Source organism: Diaporthe amygdali (genome assembly GCF_026229845.1).
Source record: "Diaporthe amygdali strain CAA958 chromosome Unknown NODE_8_length_1307975_cov_65_857355, whole genome shotgun sequence".
Classification (NCBI taxonomy): Eukaryota; Fungi; Ascomycota; class Sordariomycetes; order Diaporthales; family Diaporthaceae; genus Diaporthe; species Diaporthe amygdali.
Window position 1 is genome coordinate 1139219 of NW_026517028.1, and position 27548 is coordinate 1166766.

General features: G+C 53.9%; 4 protein-coding genes across 4 annotated transcripts; all 4 read left to right on the plus strand.

Moving 5' to 3' along the window:
- Positions 1–2302: 2302 nt before the first annotated feature.
- On the plus strand, positions 2303–4447 carry J7T55_013586 (uncharacterized protein; the record flags this gene model as incomplete). The annotated part of the gene is made up of 1 exon (XM_053141395.1): positions 2303–4447. One exon carries the CDS (start codon positions 2303–2305, stop codon positions 4445–4447), a length of 2145 nt encoding a protein of 714 aa, XP_052995925.1.
- An 11587-nt stretch (positions 4448–16034) lies between these two features.
- On the plus strand, positions 16035–18621 carry J7T55_013587 (uncharacterized protein; the record flags this gene model as incomplete). Its single annotated transcript, XM_053141396.1, has 3 exons — positions 16035–17273; positions 17327–17442; positions 17502–18621. The coding sequence occupies 3 exons, from the start codon at positions 16035–16037 to the stop codon at positions 18619–18621; spliced, it is 2475 nt and encodes an 824-aa protein (XP_052995926.1).
- A 3851-nt stretch (positions 18622–22472) lies between these two features.
- J7T55_013588 (versicolorin reductase) lies at positions 22473–23392 on the plus strand (the record flags this gene model as incomplete). Its single annotated transcript, XM_053141397.1, has 2 exons — positions 22473–23277; positions 23355–23392. The coding sequence occupies 2 exons, from the start codon at positions 22473–22475 to the stop codon at positions 23390–23392; spliced, it is 843 nt and encodes a 280-aa protein (XP_052995927.1).
- Positions 23393–25772: 2380 nt separating this feature from the next.
- Positions 25773–27250, plus strand: J7T55_013589 (uncharacterized protein; the record flags this gene model as incomplete). Its single annotated transcript, XM_053141398.1, has 3 exons — positions 25773–26686; positions 26744–26857; positions 27181–27250. 3 exons carry the CDS (start codon positions 25773–25775, stop codon positions 27248–27250), a joined length of 1098 nt encoding a protein of 365 aa, XP_052995928.1.
- Positions 27251–27548: the final 298 nt, after the last annotated feature.

Genomic DNA, 27548 nt, shown 5'->3' on the forward strand with positions numbered 1-27548 from the left:
CCGGCAATCACCCATCCCACCGACCGCGCGTGACGCTGACAAAATTCTGGCAGCTCGTGGAGAACGAAAAGTACATTGTTGACAATGGCCACTTGGTCGCGTGGAACACAAAGTACGTGATGGAGCGCGTCGCGTCCGGTGGCATCATCTCGGGCTTTGCGTCCGGGGAAGGCCTGGTGTGCAAGTTCACTGGGCCGGGGACGGTGTTCATCCAGACGAGGAACGCGGTAAGTCTTTTCGTACCATTCCTTCTGAGTTCAGAAATTGCGGCGAAAACAGCTGACTGATATGACCTCTTTGTTGACAGAAATCATTCGCTGGATACATGACCGGCAATGGAGGGCCTGTGTCAAACTGAGGGAATGGTCAACGGTATCATTCGGATTTGCCTATATCAGGTGTCGGGTTTTCTTCTCTTGAGTACATGTTCATATTAATTCACTTCAAGCGGCGTATTCTGGTGGCGGTAATACGTCTGTCATCTCACCGACACGAGATGAGATCGTCTGGGTTCTGGCTCATTGCCCACCCTCCAAGGTAGCAATTGCTAGTCGACTCGGGGCATCTTTTATATGCACAATAGGAAGACTGGCCCACATGTTCATCGAAGCGATCAGTGATGCCGTGAGAAGGGCTCGATGACCGTCCCAGTGCCAGGACAGGAGGCAATCTTCCGGTTGTGATGTGATGCGGGCAAAGTGTTGATCGTGTGGCAAGTGCCAGACACTACCTCCTCGAAGGAGGCTTCCATGAATGCACGAGGGGAGCTACCTCTGGTCGGCTGCAGGGAATCTGGAGCCCACACGTGCTGGCTGATTCTCGTTCTCGCTTGCCCTTGAGTGAGATAACCTGTCGAGAGTATAACGTGGTGAGCTCACTGTGATTCCCGCTAGATCACCCCGTCGCCTGGGCGACGATTCTCACAACATGCTTTATGTTCTCTTATTTTTGCTTGTAACGAGGGACCCGAGGCCGAGGTTGTGCTTTTTGAGAGTTGATCCGCAGCTGCTGGTGACGGTGACTGCGTGCTGACATAGAGTATGACTGCCAAACATGGGACGAAAGAAGGAATGCCCCTTGCAAACCTTAGTGATCAATGGAACACTTTCAAGGACAATAGGGCAATAGGACGGCTCGAGACTCAAGATGCAGCTGAGGTCCAGCGTCGCTTCCCTTCCACCCAGCAAGCTACCTGTCCCAAGTCACGGCTTCCTCGCTGGCTGGGGCAACGAGCTTCGGACCGACTCGTCGACACGGCTCCTTTGCATTCCCATCCCAACTCGTGACACCTCACCACACTCCAGGACTCGACCTTCGGTTTTGGTTATTGCCCGCGCGCAGGTTTAGGGTATCTTCTTCTCTTCAGGGTACACCGAAGTCGTTTTCAGCGTTTTTGAGCGAAAGTTTCCAATTTCTTAAGGCTGGTGCCTCAATCTCACACTCGCCTCACTTTCTCACTTCCTCACCTCCTCTCTACAACTTGTCTTGACTCCTTTCTACCAACAAAACATTGTCGCCTGTTCTCATGCCCACAGGCTCGCTGTCTTGAGATCCCCTACAGAGTATCTGTTCTCTCTGGCCAGGACGTTGACAGGTTTGAAGTCGTCAGTAAGTAGTTCACCCACACAGGCTCGATTGCTGTGGATGCACTTACAAGATTTTTTTTCCAATTACTACACTGGAGAATGCGTCGCGCAATCTCATCCTGGCAAGGGCCAAGGAGAAGTTCCTCATCAAGTCACGATCTACCTCCCCGACACCATCCATTCAGTATGCATGACACTGTCACTGACATACTTGTGCACAGCGACACTCACGGGCAGTGATTTGCGACTGGGAGACCACCCTTCCAGAAAGTCTTCGTGTGGATTGTCAGAAGATCTACACCCTGACTGCAGACGTCCTTTGCTCTCAGCCACTTGTACTCCCCTCGAGCTTCAGCATAGGCATTACTTTTTGCTGTTGACGGCGAAAAGTTCGTGCTTGACACCTGAGAGCAGCCGAAATTCAACTACCTTGTCTGCTGTAGGAAATCCCAGTACCTTGTCATTAGGTGAGTACGTATCATGGACATCATACCCATTTTTCTTTCCCAACAGTCATTTACTCATCGGTCTCCATTGTTCATCCCTGTTGATTGAGACTTGACACTGATGTGTTATGATTATGTGCAGCGACAGAGCAAATTCGCTCAAAGCCCTTTCAATTGGCTGCCACTTTACACCCTCTGTGACATACCCACGAAGTCGACTTTATTCGCGCAGCTGGCCAGTCCGGACTCATACCCTAAGCGGAGAACAAGATGTCTACCTTGCAACAAGCTCACGGCAATACGGCCAGATCGCGGCCGTTGAAGCCCAAGCTCACCATAGACACTCGAGCTCCTCCTAAGCCGGGCATCGACCAGAATTCCACCCAGAGCGCACCAGTTGGCACCCGCCAAGAAAGAGGTATTCCGCCCATGCACCAGGCTGTTGATAGACATTGTGCGAAAGTTGCCGAGATGATGAATTCGCCAACTTGGCGCAGTCGACGTCCCGGGCTTAGTTCTGTTGACGACGATTCTCCTTACAAGCCATTGAATTCCCACGATGCCTACGATCCGAGTCCGAGTCCGAGTCCTCTGACATACATTTTGGAAAACGACAGAAATTCCCACTCATTGGAGGAGCACAAGATTGGCAATGGAAGCTCCGCTGACCTCGTGACACGACGGAATCAAGGTCGTCGTCATGCTGATAGTGGCATTTATCTGAGTCAGGACGGGGAGGCTATGAGCATCGTCGGGATCCATCCCTTCTCAGAGATACCAGAGAGCCCGAGCAATACCTTCATCATTTCGGCCGCAGTGTCTTGTGGATCTGCTCTCCCCGAGAACATCGTATTTGGCAACCTCCAGCCCGTCCTGACTCACAGGACGAGGTCGTCAATCCGACTCAACACGGCAGAAGATGAGCTTTCCTTCGAGCTGGACCCAGAGGATCAATTTCTGGGAAATCACGAATCGAGTTTTCAGAGCCCACCTCAAATACACAGTCAGTCACCTACTCATCCTCAAAGCGGGGAGTCACTCAATGAGGAAGATCTGTTCCAAGGCGAGGAAGTGAATCATGACAAGCAACGTGATATTCACCGGCTCATGGCGCAAGATGAGGCCATCAAGATCATCAACTCCCAGCATGCATCGCCGCGCCTCCGTGGTCGGTCTGATCCGGAGGATAAACAACGCTTTCGGGATTTGCTGGGCAGACTTCAATGCGAGATTGAGGCGTTGGACGATGGTCGAACGAACCAGCCCACCCTGAACGATCCGGCAATCGTCTCTTTTGCACCCAAGACGAGCGACCAGCATTATTCTAGCAAGAATCTTGTAGCTCAGTCTGATGCTGCAGAGAGGAAATCTCTGCAGACGAAAAAACATCACGCTCCTTCTGATTCTGGTTATGCGTCTCCCACGGTACATTCGAGACCAAGCACTCGCGCCCAGTCGAGGAGCAGACATGGCACATCGGATGATGTTGGACCTGAACCCATTACTATTCAACATGAAAAGTTCGACTCCAAAGATTCTAGCCTGGATAGGTCCTCGAAATCCTCAGCGCTTAATCCTGCAGCAAAAGAATTCTCATCGACAAATTCCCACAGTGTTCCCTCGAGGAAGCGAGACGGGATCGCGCCTCCTCCTGTTCCCGATCATGCCTTCTTTACACCCCCACAGGCCCAAGCACATTTTGGCGCAAACATTCAAGCTCCAGGCGTTGGATTTACTACCCTACCCAGTCTCAGTAGCCCTCTCGCAAACTTGGGTTTTACACAGCCAGGGCTGCTACAGCTGTCTCCGGCCATGCTTCCTCAAGCCAATCCTTTTTCTCACGCTGCCCTGCCGCCTCCACCTGGTTTCGGCCTATCTGCAAACATCCCTCCGGCAATTCCACGTCCTGGAATCATGCCTGGTCTGCCAGTTCTTTCACCCCCCTCCGTGACGGGTCTACCAGGGCTGGCGAATTCACCAGGACTTGTGCCGGCATCTGGACCAATTTGCTCAGAGTTCGCGGGCGCCTTTCATCAGCAGCTGCCTTCTTTTCCCTCATGCAACAACCCAGCACACCAGAGCGTTCCAGCATTCAGCGCCACTCAAGGCTTTCAAGCGCCCACGACGCCGCAGCTCGCGCCTCCTGCGCCCCCGCCTTCCGTCTTCAGTCCTGGCCATGGCGTTTCCGTGACGCCTCCGATGGCACCAGTAGCTCCCGTTGTCAACCCCCTTTTTAGGAAGAATGTGCCGAAGCCGAAGGTACCTAACACTACTGGTCAGCAGTACTGGGAGTACTGGCACGAGCTACGACGAACATTTGAGCCCGGATACGCTCAAAAGTCAAAGCAAAACCAGCAGAAGCGGTACATGAAGCAGCAGGTTCACAAGAGCGGTGGCTCGGCGGACCAGTCTTAGGAGAAGGGCGGGTGTTCGAGCATGCCGGATGGGAAGAAGGAACAAGCGAACGGCGCACAAAAATCACACAGCGCTTCTACAGAACCAACGGATGGCAAAACCGCGGTGGTGGGCTAAAAAGAGGTCGACAGCAACGTCCCACGCACCGGTTCTTATGGGAGTGATTGAGCAATTATGGCTGCATCATTTCGACTCTCGCAGGCTACTCAGCCTTTGAGCTCGGAACCAGGTGTACTTATCACATATCGACAGATGACAGATGGGACTGAGGTCAGTCGTCTATCACATTGATGATTCTGTGGTGTTTCTCGTATTTTTATTTTGTTTCTAAGCAATGGATGGCAATGAATTGTGCCTTTACGATGATGGCTACGCTGGAAACCAGGCTATCTCCTTGGAAGAAGGAGAGGAAGACGGTAAAGAAATCGAAAACTACAAAAACAATGAGATAGGATGAGATGTCGGCATCGTTAAAGTCTCAATAACAGCAATGTCATTCTGTTTCAGTTCAATTTCAAAATCTGTGACCTACATGTTCCTCTACTGAGTTGAGTGATACTCCTGGCCTAGAGGGACGTAGATAGGTGCTCATTGTGAGAGTCGCCCATGTCTTCCTCAAGACATGAGCATGCCGTGTCCTGCTGAGACAACGTTACCACGAATTCCTTCTAAGTCAGGCCGTATACGCGGAATTACGTGGCAGGCACACCACATCACACCACACTACAAACCGCCAAGCCCAGGCACAAACTTGCCCTTGCATGTGAAATGTGATGCGGGAGCACGTTGTTCTTGTCGTTCATGGCCCCCCACCCGCCCCTCCGGCCTATGCAGCTAAATCGAAGGGTGAGCCGGAAGCTCACCTTGAAGGATGGACAAGTTCACCTTCCCTTATGACACCCTGATTGGGCAGTTTCCGGTCCGTCCTAATGCGGTGGAACGCGTGGAAGGTGGGAGCCTCCTAGATACTGAGGATTGTATCTGGTACATGTCTACGTACTGTGGTCAGAAGTCCCTTTGACTTTGACTCTTAGGCAACACTTCACACCACTTCAGTCATCGATATTATGTGTATTCCTTCTATGTAACTATGTGCGTATAGGGGTGAGAGTGGTCCTAGGTATTTTGGCCCCCGGGGGAGGGCGGAGGCGCCAGTGCTCAAGCTGCCATAGCAAGGACCCGGGGTGAAGACGGATGGATTCTCTTATTCAGCATAATAATCGTCACAATTTTCGATCGCGATTTGATACTTGAATCCTGCTTCCCATGTGGTCTTTTGCCCAGACGGACATCCGGCCCTGCCGGTGAGCGAGTGAGTTAATGAGATGTGTATGACAAGCGCGCTCGGGCGCGGGCGCGCGTCCTGTGTGAGTGGTCGGGGAGTGAGGAATGCGGGACCGCATCTCTGGCCTAGAAGGACAATATCGTGTGCCTGTTTGTGTTGATATGGAGCCGGTGTTTGATGAGGTGGTGGTGAAGGTGTTTAGGCAGGGGCACTTGGTTCTGTGTGGCGCATCTGCAGGCACCAAGTGCTGACCTCCCTCTCGCCGCAAGGTAATGGTGTGAGGCTTGTCCGTCTGACTCATATGGGCTTCGGGCCCCTTACTTGGCCTGGAAGCCGTCAAGGTTAAGTCCTTCGTGGGCGGGAGGAGCGGGTTGGCGGGCTGGCCTTCGCCATCAGGTCGGTTGTGGCGTAGTCTAGGCGGCAGTGATTAGTCGAGAGTTCGGACCAGGATATGTCAGGTCGGTGGGGGGCTCGGTGAGATAATTGTCAGCGGCAGGGTTCGTCGTGAGGGCATCATGGACTTGGGTTCGGGGCGGGCGGGTGGTGGTGGTGGTGGTGGGTTGGCGGGAGGATGTTTCCGTTGCGTTGGTGCTCACTTTGGCCGAACTCTTTCCAAGGCTTTCACGTCTGATAAACTTTACCTGCGACTGGGCTGACATCACTCTCTTTTCCTCCTCCTCCTGAGGGAAGGATCACGGCTGCATGGAGATTGCAGGAGCAGGAAGGGGCCGGGCATCGGGCATACGGTGCCTCCGTTTCTGAGGCCAAACGGTGGTTTGACGACATGTATTCCTTCATCCGTAGTCTTGCATCTGAAATGTCGAACTGCTGTGATGCTTGACTCTGGGAATCACCATTTTCCGAAACGTGCAGCATTTGCTGACCTCCAGCATAAGGGGCAACTGCACCTGCTGTCGTGTTCTTGCGTCGACTCCTATCAACGTGCCACGATGCATTACTGGGTTTAGCATTATCGCCATTGTTCACATTCAACCAAGGCAGCTGCTACGAACTGCTGACATCATAGGTTGCGGTTTCTCTGTACAAGAAGCAGATATCATACGTTGGTTGGCATGCCAATGAGTAAATTGCGGCGTAGGACCTCACCTTAGGGGCCTTGACCACGATGCTGGAACCAACTCCTCACTTTGAGCAACACAAAATGAGCACGTCTGCTTTGAGCATCTGCCAAGCTTTTGAGGGGTTTTCATTTTTGTGTCCCTCTTCTCGAAGGCAAGAACCCTCTCATCAATGTCAAGGCAAGCTTCAAGCTCTCTCAGTACTTGGAGACAACCAGCATGACCTTGTCCGACTGAGGCCCAGTCTCCTTTTACTTTGCATGTCAGTCCTTCTCATATGGAATCTTCGCGAAAACGGTGCCTCCGCCATAGGTCAGCATCTACTTATCCGTACCTGGTGTGAAGGAGCAGAGCTTGGTCCAGTTGTCGCAGTCGTCTGCGTTCCCAACGGCAGGTGTATCTTCATTCAGTCGAACCGTGCTCATACTTCTCAGACCGCGCGACAGAAGACTGACTCCCGACTTCCGTGGCGATGCATCCAATGTCCCCGGGCTTACATCTTGCAAGATTCCGACCTTTAGTGCGACGGCCAGCCATCACTTTCGCTCCTTCGACTTTCGGCTTCGTTGTGTCTTCTTCGAGGTCCTCTAGCTCGATGACACCGCTTGCGCACCGGTTGAGATCTTTATGGTCGGTCAAGTCGCAATGGTCCCCGTACCTGCTCTGTTGCCGTCGAGTTGGCTTGTTCCTCCTCGGACTTGAGTCTCGGTAGTACCACGTATGTCTTCGGCCGTTTTCTTCCAGTCCAGACCAGTACCCTGCCACTGGAGGCTTCTCCTACAGTTCTCTGCCATTGTCCGTCCCTTCTTTCAACTGCTTTGAGGGATCTTCTCTATGGCCATGTGTGTCGATAGCCATTGATACCATGGTCGAGATATTCTTCAGTGCTTCGGGATGGTCTCTGAACTGATCCGGATTCGGAGACCAATGTCTGTGGCTAGCTTTATCCCATCAAGGCATCGTCGTTCCATCTTCCCTTGCCAATCCTTCCCTAGGTGCCATAGATGTCGTCCATAACGGGCCTCACTATACCAACGAGGTGGGGTCCGAGATCAAGCACGTCGCCAAACATTTAAGGGGTACTTCGCCATGAGCAGCAGTGTTTGTCGTCGAGCCGGCTAGGTCTCAAGTCGTGGGATGGCAAGCGGAGCAGTGTGGTCAGGCAAGATCTTATATCAGAAAGAGCTGACGGACCTCCTTACAGACAACCCCGAAACTGTGGAGCCTCACCTAAAGAAGCAAGAAGTCATGCGCGAACCACTCTTCCTAGAAGAACGCCGGCGGTGAGATCTTCAGAGCCAATTCTGAGTCAGGCAGCTCTTTCTCAGACCAGAAGACCGCTTCAAACGACGGACACTCGAACGGACAAGGATGAAACCCCACCGAAGGACCATGCGCCCTTGCCCAACAGAAGCAAAATAAGTCAAAATAATCATTGTTTCTGTGATATCCGTCCAGGAAAGCGCTGATACAACCGATTTGTCTCGCCTGGGCGATTCCACATGATGCTTGACTATTGTCGGACAAGGAGGAGTACCGTCGGTGCCGAAGATAGTCTCGGTGGACTCGATCTCGGTCATGCAGCTGTTTCGTCTCGCCTACTTAGGGTTGGGCTCCGGCGGATCTGCCAAAAGAGGAAGGGCTCACAGAGCCGTTTCTGTCCTCAAGGTTGCTCAGAGCCTATCCTTTGACGAATTGATTCAATGACAGCAAGTGGTGGATGCTCATCTGGTCTCCTACTGGACCCAGCGTCTATCCGGCCACCTTCCTGCCCCGGAGTCCAAGATCTTGCCGTAAATCTGAGCAATGATATTGGCCGGTCTCTGTCTGCTTGCAGCATCTGACACCTTGGCCTAAATCTGTCAGCAATATCAGATGACTCTCGAAGCCTTGCTTCGTGAGTTGCTACATGCTGTTTGCGTCCGGCGAAACTAGGACAACCGTGGGGATGTTTTCATCTCCAGAGTGCTTCGATGAAGCGCCGAACGTGATGCCCGAAGCCACACAGCTTCGACGGAGATAAATCACGAAGAAAGCAATTTATCTCGGGACCGAACGAGACACCGTAGTCATGTCCACTTGGACCGGATAAAGGTATGGCGCAGTAGAGAGGGATATAGAACGCGAGGGAAAGAAAAAGAAGAAACAAATCCGCAGATCACAGCCGTTGGCCAAGGGCATTGTATCGTCTGCCTCGTCGTCAACTACAGTCAAGGAATACCATGGCTGCTGACGAGACTGTATATGCATTCCTCGGTCATCCCATCAGTACCGAAAAAGTCATTGCGTTGAGTAACACGGAACTCAGGCCATGAGAAGCTTGTTCATACAGTGAAAGAACAAGACATCGTCTGCGGACACTGGAAGAGCCATTCGGACATGGTCTAGACCATGATCCTTGCCGACGCATTCCAGGAGATAAACAAATGGCTTGTTATGCATGATTGACAACGAGCTTGTTAGATGCCAGGGAAGCAATGCGGTGCTTTCGATGCCACCTGGGACTAACGTCATAGTAATGCAAGCATTCCGTTGCTGGACGAGTTCATGTACCTCGAGGCTCAAAAGCATCGTGCAACACAGGCTCTGATATGTGGAATCGTCGATCCACACCCTGTTGAGCGGCTCTGGCGGACCGGCACTTGCTCAATCTGCCAGTCCGACGAATTGTAGTGGACCCAAAGACTCGCATAATATGTTTGCAGCAGTCACAACAGGTTGGTCACTCCGGCAGTAACCACTGGGTGTTATGATATGTGCCATACCGTTGCACGTCAACTTCCACGGGCCAATAGCTGACAGATTTCCCAGCTAGGCAACCAATATTTCTCAAAATGCACACGTCTTGACTCTTGGCCAGAGATTGGCCGACAGCATCCACGGTACGTGAACTTAGTGCCCATATTGTGAGCTGGAGGTCCGAGAAACACAGCAGAAAGCCGCCGAAGTCCAAGCCAGGGACCATCAGGAAAGCCCATGGTGATCACAGCCCAGTTGGTTCACTGAAACGGGAACAGACTGTTCTTTCTCCAGGCTCTGGACCCTCTGTTCACGACCTAACAAATCTCCACTCTAAATACGAGCCAGGAAAAATGAGTATGGAAATGCAAGACCGTACCAAGAACTAACCAGTGTCGGACCAGCGCTGAGGCTTGCCGATTCTGACTGTGCTTAAGCTCGGTCATCGGGCTGCTGAGTTGACCGAATGTGCCGAGTGCGAGGGATACGAGAACATGGTGGAAATGGTAGGACAGCATAAGACGGTGAGAGATTTTGCAACTTTTTGCGGCAACTCCTGAACACAAAGGCTTGGAAAGGTTGTCAAGCCTGAGCGCCTCATCAGACCGGGGAGGGGAAAGCTGATGGTGAATCCAAAAGAGGGAAGGCCTCACCTACAGCTCAAGCCTCGCTTGATGCTGTATAACGGGCGATCATTTCCCAGAGAAACTGACAAACACGTGGAATCACCACATGTCATTTCTTCGACTTCTAGAGAATCCTCGACCTACACAGGCTTGCCCCTGAAGCCTGTCATGGCAGCTCCGGCAGCGGCCGCCTGAAGACTTCTCACTCAGGCTCACTCAACAGGCTGCAAGTAAAGCATCTCACCAAGATCCACCTCGAGGCCAATCAAATCCCAAACACAACGCGTTCAGCCACGGTCAACACGGCAAAAAGGCTGTGGGACGGGCCACACTTGGCGGCTGGTTTCGGGGCGACAACCCCAGCCAATACACTCGTATGATGGCTGCGTATGCGTATGCAGTTCTCGGGCCGCCATCTGCCTGGACGAAGATCTGCAGGATTTAGACTGAGCGGTGTTCTGAGGCTCGATTGTGGAGACAGCGCACTGTTTTCTGAACGCCGACTGGCTTCACACTGGCATTGCATTCTGGCGAGTGACACAGCGGGTCGGTGGATGCGTATTGCGCATCGCGTCTCGCAACGCCGGGGCCTGCTACCACACGTAGCATCCAGTGGGTGACGGCAGGCACATAGAGTGCACAATATTGACGATGGTGTTCCGGTTGCTTCATCGTCGGGCAACACCACACTATCAATTCCTACACTCATACCACACCGGCCAAGACGGGCAGGCAATCCCCGCTCCGCTTGCTGGGAGACCAATCACGCGGTGACACTGCCTCGCAACGCATCGGAGAAATTTCAGCCGATGTTTGGATCTGACGTCTTGAAGCACGTCGCCATGGGTTTCCCGAAGCAGTTGAAGGGGCCGGTCAAAAGACGGGGCGAAACAGTGTCAGTGCTGCGACGGGCTTGGTGATTGAAACAAATTCGAAATAGGACAGAAGGGGCCCAAACGATGAGATCAGATCCTAGAGTTGGCGCTATCTCCCCGGCAGTTGCTCTCTCTGTGTGTGGTTCGGTCGGTCCGTCGAGCCAAGCTTTGGCTACACGGCGTGCCTGGGCCCTAGGCCCTGCCCACCGGTCCCGAGCAGATCCCCGAACTGGACACAGTAGAAGCCCCAAGATATCGCATCGGACGGCACCAGGACTCGTCTTGGTGCACAGATGGCGACGCACGGGGTGCTCAACTAAGTACCGAAGCGAGCTGGGACTCCTGACGATCTCAATGACTCAATCTAGACTATTGGGCCGACGAGGCATCAGACACGGCACGGGCTGGGCTTGCACGTTTCTCTTGATGTTTATCTGCCCTCTTGGCGTCGCCAACGCCGAACCGTCCCTACATCACGCACCGGCGTCCCGGGAGGGGCAGCCACTGACGTACAGAGAGCCCTTCTGCTCGGGCATGAGAAAGGCAGTCGACCGAACGCCCCGAGCCTATCTTCCCAACTGATGCTAGATTGAGATTCGTCCATGGCGATTGGCGTCCTATATATAAACTCTTGTATGTATGTGCGCGCGTGCATGCGCTTGCGTTCAGTCGAGTCGATGCATGCTACCCAACGTGCTGGATTCCTCTGTTCTGCAAGTTAGCTCTGACATTTGGTTCGCCTATTTAGCATCTTTTCGTGGCTGATCAATGCAATTGTGTAGGTAGTAACCAGGTGCTCAACCTTACTCAGCCACAAGGCTACCACACGATTCTGAAACACACCGGGCGAGCGTCCATGCCGCGGATATTAAGACATTATTCCCGACCGATTTGCTGATGGAAGAATCAACACCCACGAGGGATGTCGAATACTAATAACGCCTCTCTCATATATGGTCCAACTATTGACAACGGTCTTTTTTTGGCAACCCATTCAATGCCCATCTCCTGCTTCGGCAGCTGATGAGTCGCTTTGTCCAGATATTGATGGAGCCTCGGTCTCGGTCACCTCGGGCCAGAATGACTTGCAGGAGGCTGGTGACCCTGGAAGGGATATGATACGCTGCTGTGGCTGTCAAGACCCTCTGACAGTCGGGGGGTATGACCTATGACAAACTCTAAATCCTACAGACGGGGCGAGTACGTACCACGCTGCGTATAACAGCAGCCTGGTCTGCTGGGAGATTGTAGTGTACACTCAGCTTACTGTACCAAGAGCTGTCATGTCACACCCGAGGCTGAATCGGCCGCGCGGGTGATTGATTCCCAAGATTGCACTCGATTCTCGGCCGGTGGTGGGGTGACTTCTTGCGGGGTCTGCAAGACGTGCTTGACAAAGGATCTGGGGCGAACCAACTTTCTGGGCTGCTTGTTGTGCCGTACCTGCGCCCTATCGCTGGACGTAAGCATTCAACTCAACTCAGGTCAAGTCAAGTCAGCCTGGGGGGTAACATGAACCCGAGTCTGTACAAGTGAGTTCGTACAGACTCGGGTTCAAGCGAGTCGAGATGTGTCAAGTTGAAGTTCGCGACCGGGCCGGCCGTCAACAGGCGCTCCTTCTACCAACAACGCAGTTCCCATGCGAACCGAACTGGCAGTGCAGCTTAAGGTTTGGCATCAAGTACAGGTGAGGCCACCCGCGGGATGGCGGAAGGGACGACGTGCAGACGACGACACTGCCCTCTTTCTGCCTCTGATATCAGACGGAGTGGAGAGTGACGCGATGCTGGTCTGGGAAATCTGTTTCTTGAAACCGAAGCGAGCGTGTCCAGGGCCAACCAAGCCTGCCAGGGTGTTGACGGGTGCTCGGTGTTAGCCTGGTGCTTGCATCCCGAGTCTTGAGTCTTGGCCGCGGGCACATAGGCCCCATAGGCCCATAGGCCCACTCGCCCGCACGCCTACACCGGCACCGGCACACGCCTACACCCAAACTTGAACCTGGAGAAAATCCCCGCGAGCTTATCGCGACGGAACCTTATTGTGAAACTTTGCTGTTCCTTCGTCGTCCATTCCTCCCGTAACATCAGCGAATCGGCCTCATCGACATCGACACATTGCCATCGCCATCGCCATCGCCATCGACCCAGCCCAACCCGCAACGCGCGCCTGCGGTCATCATCTCACAGCCTCACCCGACCTCTCTCACCTTCCGAGAGGTTGCGCCCCTCCCCCCCCTCTCATCCGCATACCACATATCATCAATACGTGCAGACCAGCAAGCTGGACCTAGATGCCATGTCGGTCCTGAGATCTCCTCATCGCAGATCCCTGACTCTAGTCTCTGGTACACCCGTGGCCAATGTTGCTTCTGTGTACGGTGGGCCCACGACCAGCGAGCCCCAGTCCGAGCGCTGCACCGGCCGACCAGCCGCCCCTTGAGATGATTTCCAGAGTCTTCCATTGCATAGAGTACACGTATGGTCAACAGCTATTTGATTCTCGAGTCTGCCTTGCGGTCGCGTCTCAAGTTCAACGTCCAGGTCTTCCCACCATATATGGTTTCTGATATCTGATCAACTACCCTTTACGGATGACTTCAGACGAAAGGTTACAAGGCGAACAACCAGCAACTTGGGATGGTCTGAGCCCGTCTTCCCTTCAGTCACGGGCAGGGGTCCAGGTGGCGCCGTCTGGTGGCCCCGGCTACGCCCAAACGGGCAAAAATCTGAGCGGTAGCCGCTGAGGGAGGGGGCGTACACGCCGCAGAACATGGCATCGTGAAAGGCGTGGCGTTAGTCGGTCTGCCAAAGGCCTGGCCCTGCGGCCTGACGATCATTTACAGTTTGCTTGCATGACCGCCGAGCCTTGCAGGAACCTAGTCCCCATCACCCTCACCTGCACCGGCCGACCCACCACGCCGACCACACCTGGCTCGAGGATATCCAGTCACCATAAGCCTTTCCTGCACAGAGGCCTGCATCAAGTATGTTGTGTCCCAACCGAGAGATCCGAGGGGCTCCTTGCATGTTCAGCCAGTCCTCTTGACTATCCTCCTCCTTCGAGAGCACAGCATGTCCCAGGCGGGAATATAACGACGTGCTTCCTGTTCCGAGCAGTTGGATTCGGGCCATGATTGGGCAGACCGACCCATGCTCGCTCTCTGTGTCTCTGCCACCAGGGGGTCTCCTCCTCCCACGCCGTCCCAACCAGCGGATGGCTGGGCAGACAGCTCCAATCTTTCACATGAAGGACCCCAATGCAGTTACGCAAGGCATGCACGGGCGCTCCCTCGAGGTTCTCAGCCTCTGGCATGGTGGCATTCGTCCGTTACCAAACTTTCATCCCACAATTTGACAGAGTAAATTTACCCTGTGTCATCTAGTGATTGGGCCTTGTCCCTACTGAAACTCGTGTCAGCTAACGTCCACAGGTTTCGACGCGTAGGCGCACTTCTATCTTCTTGGAAGGTCTTGAGGCATCTGATCTCGCCCCAGTATTTCCACCCTTCTAAGAAGCTTCGGGACCTAGCCCAACCGGTTGCCGTGTGGGCCTCTCTAACCGTCCGCCCATCGTCATCGCGGGTGTCTGTGCGATCAACGCTCGAGTAGCTACTCCCTCACCATTAGCAGCCGCCTCGTATCCTTACTCGTAACGTCGAACGCCCACAGCCGTGCATGCTGTGGACCAAGTTCCCAACCCAGGCACTGGCTCGCTGACCAACATCGAGGATTATCTGTGTCATCGTTAGACCGCATTCGAAACGATGGGGATTTTCTAGTCTCCTTCGCTGCCTCCATCCCAAGTGAGCTTGATCATGTACCTTGATCCGTCTTACCGGCTCCCATCGACTATGAGGACAGACCCACTCCGCGGCTCATATCCCCCGACCCATGTCCTCGCTCGCGGCTGAGATTGCAACCCCTGGGCATGTCAGCTTGCCTGCTAGGCGCCCTAGACATGCTCATCACCACACAGACAAGGATGGCTCCCCTTATCTGTTGAGCTCCCTGCTCAGAGGCACCGCCTCAGGAATGGTAAGGCCTATGTATGTGTATCTCCTCAATTTTCCCGATGTGACATGGACCGAGTTCCATCTCATCCTCTCTCTTCATAACGCCGTTCAGGGAACAAGTTTTGATGCAAGATTTCCATGATCGGGAAACTATTGTTCTCCGCTTCCCAACTCGGACACGTCTGTTCATTAAACAATTTCCTTTTCCTTCTTCTTCCTGGCTTGGACCCCTCCTTCCAACCATCTTTCATCTCTCCTCACTGCCTTGATACTATTCCGCGTGCCTGTGCCTGGTGACAAGCTTCAGCAGCACTTACACCACACCGATCACAACATCTACCACTGTCTCCAGCCGCGTCCGTCTCTTCGCTCGAAGCAAATTACGCGTCTCGCTACCTGTGCTCGTCATTGTCTCACTTGTTGATCAAGTCGTGGCACCATGGTCTTCTGCGCATATTGCGGGAAGAGCTTCACCCGCAAAGAACACCTGGAGAGGCACATTCCAAGTCGTAAGCCTCTGCCTCCTTCCTGCAGCGCCTGGGGGCGTTCTTAACTAACTCACCCCCACAGACACCAATGTAAAGCCTCACAGATGTAGTGCTTGCCAGCTATCCTTCGCTCGCAGGTGAGACACCCCAATTCGAGCTGGCAGCTTGAGTCTTCCCGCTGACGATCATCATGATAGGGACCTCCTCCAAAGACACCATTCCACGTACCATGAAGCAAGAGATCCAATGGAGCCTCTTCCTGGCGGAGTCCCCACGGTTGCTGGCAGAACGCCTATAGCGTGCCAGAACTGCGCGAGCGCGAAGACTGGATGTGATAAGAGGGTTCCCTGCAGTCGATGTGCTGAGAAAAACCTGCCATGCGCTGCTCGATTTGCGCGAAGGTCATCCAAGGCTGCTGTGAGAGCAGCACAAGCCAGCGCTGCGATGAGTAGCCAGGTCTTACCTGGAGCACCAACACCAGCAATGCCAACAGCTGTCACATCCTCGATGATGGATATGGATCAGACCCTCGCTACGTCAGGCTCGCCGAGCAAAGGCTCTCCGCCAGAAGAGGTCGCATGCGCCGACCTGAAATTGCTCTCCAGCCCCCAGCAAAAGTCGCCTCAAGAGGAAAACCACTTCAGCCCCGTCGGATTTTCATCACCTCACACAAAACTTGATGTTATGAACGACTTTATGCAGCTTGGCACAGACTTCGTGACGCACGACCAAAACTACTCAGATCTGCTCGTCTGGCCTGAGTATCCCATGGAGCTGGACATTTATTCGAGCGCCATGGCTATGCGACCAGATTTGGGCCATGGTATGCCCTCCTTTGCGGACATCAGCGACTCGTGTTCCAATTCTGAGCCCATGACAGCAACTTCATCGCGCGCATCGGTCCACACGAGAGGGACAAGTATCATGTCCACTGCGAGCTTTGATCCCACAAAGTGCATAGACATGACAATGCAGACCCCGAAGGATACCAGCATCCCAGAATTTGAAGTCGTCATTGCTTCAGAAAACTCGTGGCCATTGGCGAGATGTAACCCGCCCACTTTCTCTGGCAACTGCCCACGGACCGCGATCGTCCATCTCGAGGCCCTCGAACAGAAGTGCCAGCAAGAAGGCACATGGGACGCCCTGGACAAGTACCTAGGACAATTTGGCAACGAAGCACCTCACATGCCTGCAGTCGTTCCGATCAGCTCTCGGACACGTGATAAGATGACGGCCATCACCCAGTCATTCTTACACAAGGCCCTTGGCGTGCACAGAGCAGGTGTCAATGGCTACTCTAAAACAGGGTACGCCAGCCCAGGCGGCATGTGCAACTTCATAATGCTCCCGCCATCAAGCGTCCTAGAGTACTTCCTCAAGAGCTACGTGCGGAGCTTGTGCGGATATTACCCAATGATCTTCGCTATGAGCCTCGACCCAAATGAGATGGTTCAGAACACCCAGGCCGCGACACTGCTTGTTCTACTCATGATTGCAAGGGGCGCAGCGGCCGTGCCGATGGCAGAGGCAAGATACCTGTCTGCCGGCCTCACAGAGACGTGTCGAATTTCACTGTTTGATATTATCGAAAAGGACGTCGAATTGTCAGCCGATCCGATTGCGTTGCGATGCGCGTTGCTTTTCACACTACTGGGCGCATGGAGCGGAGACAAATGGCAAATGGATATTGCCATGGGCCAACGTGGCATGTATCTCACGGTGAGAATCCAAAAAGTGATTTCCCATATTGAGCCGTCACTGACAAAACTCAGATGTTGAAACATGCTGGCATGTTAGAGCCACAACCATCGATGATACCGGCCTTCAACGACTCGACCAGCACTGAGCTTCAGTGGAGGGCATGGATGCATCGCGAGACACAAAACAGGTAGGGACCTCGTCAATCTCATATTCCGAAACCCTCAGAAGCTGACTTCTACTTTCCAGACTTGTCTACAACTGGGTGATGGTAGACCAAGAGTTGAGCCTGTTCCATGACACTGCTCCAATTCTATCTATTTCTGAGCTTCACTGTCCTTTGCCAGGCTCTGAACTTCTTTGGCTCTCACCCAATTCTGAGCAATGGTTGGCTGGGATTCAGTCTCTTTACGGCTGCACCAATAATGTCAACCCACAGCTTCTTACCCCGCCTTCTCTTACCCCATCCCTGTTCGACCTCTTCCAAGATTTCTTGCACGATAATCTTTCCCGTCGACAGTCTAGCCTCACACCCCAGCAGCTTCGCCTTCTTCTACACCCCATTCAGTCTCTCCTCTGTCACCTGCGTCAGATGCTCTCTTGCTTTTCGGACATCCTTGGGGCCAGGCGATCGACAGCCCGCACTGTGACAAGGGCCTCAACCTTCCAACGACTGGAAGAAGTCCAGGCTTTGCTTCAGAAGTGGTACGAGCTTGCCATTGTCCAGCACAAGGCCAACCCGAACTGCACAATGACGCAGTGCAACATCATTTTGTACCACCTGATCTCTTTGAACGCCGTGACCAACTTCCCCGAGATCGAGAGGCTTGCCCGTAAGGAGGGCTTCGAGGCCGGTGGACCCACCTACTGGGAGCTGAGCCTGAGGCACAAGAGATGCATCTACCAGCGAGAGGAGGCCATTTTCCACTGCGGCCAGGTGCTAAGGCTTCTACGATCCATGCCGGCAGGCAAGCTACCGCCGTGGTGGAGCACAGCAACATACAGGGCGACGCTGATTCTTTGGACGGACGCTATCGGGCGGCTCGACCCGAGCTTCAAGACGGCACTGAACGATGGCTCAAGCCCCGAGAGCGGCACCAATACTAGCAGCTCCGTGGTGGCAGTTGACCGAGTGACCCCCGAGGACCCTGCGGTGATCGCGTACCTCTGGAGCGGCGATGGGATAGCTGTGCTCTCGCGTGACAACGGCACACCCGTGAGCCTGGACAGCCCGGCTAACATCTTGGACTTGGGAATCAAGACTATCGAAAATGGGATAAGCACACGGATGGGTGATGGGATCAGAAGGAAGCTGGTCACGCTGGCGGATAACTGGAATTCGGATATGATTAGCGCTGTGGCTGCTTGATGCCGGATTGCTGGAGTTTCTATTTTAATTCTCTTTTTCTTGTCGGTGCTTAGACAGTTGGTCACGCTGGGTCACAGGCCAGGTGTTGCACTGGATATCTAGACAGGGCTTAGGGGCTGGTTGGCTTCGGGCAGGAGCTACTGATTGTTCGGCGTTTATGGGTATTCGGGCTCGACGCACATCACACGTGATGATTCATGAAGGCGGTGCCTTTCTTTTTTCTTTTGATACGGCGCAACACAATGAAGTACATATTTCACGCACAATTTCACTGCTGGATATACCATCGCCAAGTTTGGTCTCATGAATCTATTGTTTCGACCCGGATCGGAGAGATCTTGTCGTTACCCCCAGGGCGTGGCTTGACAATGTCCACTACTGTCGCACCAGACAGTAGTAGGATTTAAACATTGATCGTGTGATTAAGTTGAATACCAAGCTTCACTTTGACATGTAACGCTGACAAGCTCCCGCCGCGTAGTTGCGCGCCCTACGAGGCAGTGGCGGTCTTCTGACTGCTCACCACCCAGATTATAGCGCCCAACGCATAAAAGCTTCATTCACGATCGCGAATCAGAGTGGCGGTTGGCTTCCCTGGTTCACGATGGAGGGCTGTTGCCTCCCGCGCATGAACCAGCCACGGCCGAGATGGCGATCTACAGCCAGTTCAGCTCCGCGCAGCAGCGCCCTCAGCCCTAGCAAAGGCTGAGATGTGCGGCCGCTTGGAGGCGAGATGTGTGTGGGGATCCCCAAGCCGCAGCTCCGTTCGATGAGGTTTATCTGACTGACTGATTGAGCCCTCCCGACACACAGCCATGGCGGAGAATTCGGGGCCCAGATCAGATCGTGCAAGCTGGTGCCTGGGAAAGAGTTGTTTGAGGTGGTGAGATGTGGTGGAATTACGCTACAGGCTGGTTTTGTTGGGTCGGATTTATGCGCGCCACGGTCTTGGTGATGGGTCAGAATAAGAATGTGGAGCGAGTACCCACGTCCCCACCCTCCTCCTCATCTTCCCCCCACCCCCAAGCCAAGCGACTGGGGTGCCCCATATAAACGCCCCAACGAATCAAAGCCCTCGATCCCGTTCCCCACTTGCCATATGCAGCAGTTGTGCTTGCAGGGTACAGGGCCTGGATTCAGCCCGCTTGGGAGGGGGGCGGCTCTGATAGAAAAAGACAACATGTGTTTAGCCGTACCTTTGTACCTCGCCTCGTCTTACACAACCAGGATATGTGCTCCTCAGAGTACGTACTTGACCTCTGCCTAGGTACGCATCGTACTGTACTCACTCTACATCCACTCTATATGTTCTATGGCTGCGGCCCGGGCCTATGCTGTGGAAGCAAACAAGCTCGCGATTCCTTCTCACTTGACCCAGCATCCATCCTCCATCCTCCATCGGGACCGAGTTCTCACAGCAGCTTGCCACTGATCGATGATACTCTGCGGTGATTCCTGCACGGTGCCGGCCCAGTGTGCCCAGGTCTGTCGTACGTGCTTAATTTCTGGAAGCACAGGTTGCGTCACAATGGCACGGCATCATGCGGGCCGCGCCAGCCTGGCCCTCTTGCGAACCCATAATGGGCAAAAAAGAAAAGGCTGCGAAACACAAGGTAATCAAATCTCCACAACTGGTTTGGGCGAGAGCTCTTGATTCAGAATCTGGGAAAAACTATGTCACACACGGTGGCTGGAACCCCCGCCGCCGTCGGCGCCGTGGTCTTTCCGAGCCACGCGTGCATGGCATGGGCAAGCTCAGACGGACCTCTTGCGCCTGATGAATCACCAAGACAACCCGCTGGGCTTGTCAATAGTTGCTTTTTTCCACTCTCAGTCGGCGATCCGAACGCCTGGCCCCGCTGTGAATGTCGGCGTCTGGCTTGCGGAATCGCACCGAACTGACACAGGTCGGGATCTCTGCGTGCTCTTGTTTTTGAGACCTCGCCACGATCCTTTGCCATGCTGACGGGACGTTGTGGCTTTGGAGTAGTTCACCGAGTGCTCACGCCCAACTTTTTTGCTTTTGATATGCAGAGCAAATACGCCCCTTGTAGACGAATGTATCATTCGGCTAAGGCAGCCGATTGGTTTGCTCGGCATAGAAAAGGGGTGCGGCAGCCCGACAGTTCCCGCCTCCCGGGAGGAACCAGCTCCTCCGGGATGATCTTGACAATGCATATGAGCCGGGTTTCTCGGCCCCCAGATCCTTTCTTGGGTCAAGGTAGCAGCAAAAAGACTATCTTTGAGTACCTGCATGGTTCTCTCGGATCATTACGAATGCGGCAGAACTGCGGCACTGTAAGGCGCCCCAAGTTCTCGGGACACACAGGGGTGCAGCTCGAGAGACGTATATTGGTGTGTGCTAAGCTCAAAATTCAAGGCATCACGTCGACACGGCCCTCGATAAGAGTATGTTCGTATCGTGGGTGTTTCATTTCTTGTTAGAGATTGGATTTCGAATCGGTTTGAAGGCTACCACACCTCGGAAGCGCCGGTAGGGAGAAAGATAGGGAGACAAATAGGGCATTATTAAACAACCAAGGTTCAGTCTAAAGATCGTAGTATGTTGATCCATACATGGTGGTTGAGCGGCACGACCCGTTCGAAATGGCCCGTCTCGGACGGATAGTGTTGCCGGCTGAGGTGAGCATGAGATGTCCTCCACTCCTTCAGGAAGATCACCAATTAGTTGCAATGATCGACTTACCTAATCTCTGTACCTACATCACAATCCAAGCCTCTCATCTAGGAATATTCCCAGAACGTTGCCCATCACGAGACCATTACCCTCTTCAACTGGTATTACAGACATTTTCATGGAGACTGATTTGTGCGAGGCAGGTGTTGCATCGACAGCGGCTGGCACTACGCGCTTGGAGCACTTTATTGACTTTGCAGAAAAGCTCTCATCCGCGCTCTCAAAATAAATGGAGTTCACGAGGCATCAAACCCCACAACATTGACAGATGGGACCAGATGGAATGAACGAGATGAATTCTCGATTATTCTCGAATAAACCGAAGAACATGAGAGACGAAAGAATTGATGGAAAACACCATCCGAACCAGTCGCGCATGTGTTGTCGACAGATTCATGCGGTACGCCTATGTGGGCAGTCTGAAAACCATCTTCAGATAATACACAGACTTACTGCATGACGATAAGAAGCAGAGAAAATCGTCCTATCGTCAGAATTTGGGAGGTTTACTGAAGTTCTGAACTGCTATGGTAATCAGAGTGGCCCAAATACTCAGTGTAGTGTGTCCGGACATCCGATGGGGTAACGAGCACTAAGCAAGCAGGGACCACACTTCCTGATACAGCCGGCCAGACGGTTCGTGATCTGAGAGCGCCCCGAACCTCAATTCAATAGCAGTCCTTAGAAGGGGCTGCAAATCTTGGCGTGTTTCTATTTGCGGCTGGGGCTGCCACGTTCGGTCCATTGTTTGCTTCGTGGGCACCGAGCTCATGGGCCCCAATCCCACCAAAGACTGGCTCTTGGGACCGTGCCAGAAGCCACCGAAACAGGACCGATGGCGCGCAATGTCAGGGCCGGTATCCGAGCTGCGGCACGGAGTCCCTTGCTCGCCTCAGCACCGGCGGCCCCTTGCCCGTCGTTTTACCCCAACTACGGAGCTCGCTGGCCACGGACTTTGGGGGTAAAGTTTTAGAAACAAGTTTGTCCGGACCTGGCCTTTATATTCATCGGCTCCCGTGTCTACCGACGACATGGAAGCTTTGAAGCCATACTCCATCTTTCATCTTATCGAAGATAGACTTATCTGAGATTTACCTTCGTTGTATTGAATAGCATTGTCACGGCATCAAAAGCACAACCAGCCCGATCTAAAATGGCTCCCTCAGCAGTAGATGTTTCCTCCTCGGAGGCCGCCACAACCACTTTCGACCCTGCACGCCCTCTCGCTGGCAAGGTTGCACTGATCACAGGTGCCGGCCGTGGAATCGGCAGGGGCATCGCAATCGAGCTCGGCCGCCGCGGTGCTAACATTGTTGTCAACTACGGAAGCTCAGCCAAGTCGGCCGAGGAGGTCGTCTCAGAGCTCGCCAAGCTCGGCTCTAAGGGCGTTGCCCTCCAGGCAGACATCAGCGACCCGGCCTCAGTGAGCGGTCTGTTCGAGAAGGCCATCGAGCACTTCGGTTACATCGACTTTGTCATCTCCAACTCGGGCATGGAGGTCTGGTGCCCCGAGGTGGACGTCACGCCCGAGCTGTTCGACAAGGTGTTCGGGCTCAACTGCCGCGGCCAGTTCTTCGTCGCGCAGCAGGCGCTCAAGCACTGCAGGCGTGGCGGCAGGCTCATCCTCACCTCTTCCATCGCCGCCAGCATCGGCGGTATCCCCAACCACGCCCTTTACGCCGGCTCCAAGGCCGCCATCGAGGGCTTCACGCGCGCCTTCGCCGTCGACTGTGGCGAGAAGGGCATGACCGTCAACGCCATTGCCCCCGGCGGCGTCAAGACCGACATGTTCGACGAGAACGCCTGGCACTACGTCCCCAACGGCTACAAGGGCATGCCCATGGACATCATCGACCAGGGCCTGGCCAACATGTGCCCACTCAAGCGCGTCGGTACCCCCGCCGACATTGGCAAGGCTGTTTTCACCCTCTGCAGTGATGAGGGCGAGTGGATCAATGGTATGCATGAAATTTCGCACTTAAATATCCCTCATGATGTTCTTTGGTGATTCGAGATGTGCTAACTCGTGGCGTAGGTCAAGTGATCAAGCTGACCGGAGGAAACGCTGTGTAAGGCAGTACAGACGCCATGATCTGCACTGCCAGCAGCATTGCTTTGTCTTGCTTTTCCAACATATGGCTGCATTTTGACCTGGGGGAAACGAGCGTGACACATGATTTTCTTTAACAAACCTCATGTAAACCGGTTGCTCGGACGAATGGGTCTCCTGATCAATTGATAGCGAGCGTCTAGTGCAGTACAAGGCGTGGAGAAGGTTTCACATTTACATATAGTTAATCAAGCCACATGAATTCTTCATTTATCACAACTTGTTTGTCCCCACGCGAAACTTATACGCTCTCAGTTGAGAAACGAATGTTGACCATGTAGTTCCCAATAGCTTCGCGTATAGTTCTGGTCAAAGTGTGCATGTTGTACGACATTGTCGCACACGGAGCACTCTTGGCTCTCCTACATTACGACACGATACACACGAAAAGCTTTGTTAGAGACACCGCTTCTTCGAGTCTGATTTCGGAAAGCGACACAAGCCTGCACGCTCTTTACGAGAGGCCACTCAGTCTCGACCGCAGCTGCATGCCTGGGGCTCTGGCCGCTGCAAAGCCTGCGAGTCTGTGGTCACCTTCTAGACCACATGTGACAACTCATACTATTTACTGAGAGAACACCTCGAGAGTCCGCCTTTTCGTGGAGCCATGATTGGCATCGAGATACGTCCCACTGCGTTGTACATACAAATTGGGCCAGCTGGCGGTCCCACGCGACATCACACTCGTCACGCCGGGAGTCTGGGCAGGTCCATGATCTCAACAAATAATATATGCGTCATGGATCGTGTCGTAAAGAATGAAGCGATTACAGCTTCCATGGGTAGCTGGCCTCGGACTCATGGTGTGTTGAGGTAGGTGGATGACTACATGCCTAGGTGCGTCCAGCTCCCCGGACTTGTACATCATCACGTACCTTACTGACTCAGATGTTAGGCACGAAATAAAAGATACCAAATATAGCCTAAGTGCCTTTTGAGAATGTACACAGTCCCTTATTAGCCTGTCTGGTGGACCTTTGCCTCATTCTCCTGTGATGTCCAGAGGATCCCCCGCCGGGAGGGGGGGGGCTGACAGAAGCGGGCCATCGAGGACGAATCAACGCTCGCATCTTCCTCCCGGGCTTGAACCATTCCAGGGCTGTGGTTCTCACTTTGACGTGAGCTTATGCTGATAGGAGGCACTGCCTTTGCCTTGCTTCGCCAGTAGATTACGTCGAACGACCTGGCACTAGGAAGAGAGGTTCAGCCCTTGACTTCTGTAAGAGCTGAAGCAAGACTACAATTTCCGTGATATTTCCGTAGCAGTTGTTTGGAATATTTTACTTATGTGAAGAAGCATTCTCACACCCACTCCGCCGAAACGGGGGGTGGGAGTCTCGGCAGTTGGAAGCAGGCCACAAGCCACGCAGGCCTCATCTCATGACATCCGTCTGCAAGGGCCTCTCCCTGTATGTGTCCTCGAGAACATACTTCAAAATGAGTAAGTCGCAAAATACTGCTCTCTTGCGAGCCCTTATGCACAGCAAGACGACCCGGCCGGAAGTATGAGGTGAGGTGCCCAGCCCATCCTGCATCCCACGGGATATCGTCCGAACAGTAGGACAGGCAGGTCGCATGCGTGAATTCTTACCATTGGGCAAGTCGTGCCGTAGACAGAGGTCTAGTTTCCCCATGAGGAAGAAGCCAAGTCCTATTCCCCGTCCCCCTGTGGTACGTACAGCGCAGCTTTCGAGACTGTGCGCTGCCAAACAGGTCGGGCAGCCTCCATTCTGCCAACGTCCTGCCAGGGGCCCTGGTATAATGTCAGCTGTGTGTTCACATGCTCTTGAGGCTATGCAAGGTGGGTGTGGGTGGGAATGGAGACTTGTGTAACACAGTCAGCACGAAATCGTACCATCGTCGCATTTGCTCCTTTAGAGTTCAGATGCTAGAGGTGGTCAGCTTACCTTTCGAGGTCGACGATGGCAGCCCGTCGAGTTTCAAGATAAACGACCGGGCGATCTCACAGGAGCTGTAAGAGATAGCCCACTGTTTCCAATCTCACGTGAGCGTTGTTCGTGGAGGTTCTTCAGAGCTGGCTCGGTTTTTGCCGTGTAACCCCCGGTGTGTGTTCGCGGTGGAAGACAATGTGCCTGTGAGAAATACCCACTGAACGCAGCCCCAGTATGCAGCGCTTGAACACGACGTAGTCTGACTCAATAGTATGACAGACATTGCGTAAACGCGCTGTGGAGAGACTAAACGCCGACCCCTTGCAATCACGCGCCGTCAGCTTGCGTCACAGCATCGTGCTGCCCAGCCCGTGGCGAACAACGATCAATTCTCATCACCTACCACGATTGATTGAGCTCAAAGGACTTCCTGTGACAAGTACAGTGCAGGATGGAGTCTAGGTACCTGCCGAATAGCGATACACCGAGCTTGACAATAGACGAGCCGGACCGCCACTTGAAAGAGGCGCTGGAAAACATCATCACCAACCTGCCTCCTCAAGACCGTTACACTGGCAGCAATGACGTGCTCAAAGGCCTCTGGGCAGGTCCAACTGGATTCGCATACCTGTTTCTCGAGGCCTCCTCGCTGTATCCACACCTGAAGGTGGCTGGACATCACGCCCTCACCTGGGCGCGCAGGTACATGGAGGGCGCCAGAGGCGACCTGGGCCTCAACTCGAGGTGCGGGTTATCGTGTGAGAAGCTGGCCTACGAGGCGGTCCAGGCATGCATCACCAAGGATATAGCCTACGTCAATGCCTTCCTCTCTAGCCTGCCTGAGATTCTAGGGCCGGGCGGCTGGCCGGACGAGCTTCTGCAGGGTCGTGCCGGGACGCTCTACTTGCTGCGAATGATCCGCCACTGGGTCCCCGACAGCGCGGTCCTGCTAGACCGGTCAATCGACGCCGTCACCACGACCATCTTGGCGGGAGGCCCAGAGTGGAAGTGGCACGGGACGCGTTATCTGGGGGCTGTCCACGGTGACATTGGCATCGTCACACAGCTTGTCCTCACGACACCGTCGCTGGCAGGCCGCCTGGAGGGAAAGATGAGGGAGCTGTTGGGGTTCCAGTTGGCTGGTGGGAATTGGCCGACCTCTGTTGGCAAGACAAGTGCCTCGCTCGTGCAGTTCTGCCACGGTGCACCAGGGTTCCTGCATTCTCTAGTCTCACTCCGGCCCTACTTCCCCGGCCTCCAGCAAGAGATCGACGCGAGCATTGAACAGGGCCGTCTTTGCGTTTGGAAGGAAGGCCTGCTTCGAAAGGAGCCGTCCATATGCCACGGAATATTTGGCAATGCCCTGTGAGTCGTTCCGTAACCAGTGAAATCGGCAGAAGCCAAGCTGAACTGAAAAACAAGCACTTTACGTGATCCTGAGAGACAACATTTCCTGGCCATGGCGACGCCAGAGGCTGTCGCTGAGATCAGAAAGAAGGACGGGGCTGTGTTCGAGCCGGCAGACTATGGAAATAGGTATGCCACTATTGCAGGCTATGCACTGAGTGCTGCATGGTCATGGATGGTCTCTGGGGAGCAGTCACCAAGGGTGATATTCTACAACGATGTGTGATACAGAAGGTCGCCCATGGGGACGCATTAGTCCTAGTTCCGGTTGCCGATCTGACGCGTGTGACGTTGATCATTTTAACAAGCTCACCGATGAGCCAAGATCTGGCTGGGGCTCAAGGGTAGCTGCAGGCAGGCAGCAGCAAAAGCAGGAGCAGTAGCAGCGGCAGCCCGAAAATGGACACTCGCGTCCGAGAGACCCGGATACGTGGACAGAGGCAACATCACAGCTCTGACTACACGATAGCCAATGAGGGACTTCGCAACATGCGCAAGGATTACCTGGATATCACTCTTTAGCATCGCTGCACCCCGATGACCAAGACGTAAGGCTGACTTCTGGTAAGCTCATCAGTGACCAGAAGCTGAGCGAGTTTATACCTGGGCCCGTATTTCCAGCGACTTGGGAGATCTTGATAACAGAATGTAAGACGTGCCTTGGCGGTGAGAACCGGTCCCACGCCGGGACCGACCAACACCGGCACTCCGAGGAGAGAAGAGGTTTTCGATTTTCGTCGAAGCTAACAAGTGCTGATGCTTTTCAGCCGTGGATGTGCCGACTGGCCGGGGGAGTCGGCTCGAGGGAGGCCAGAACAGG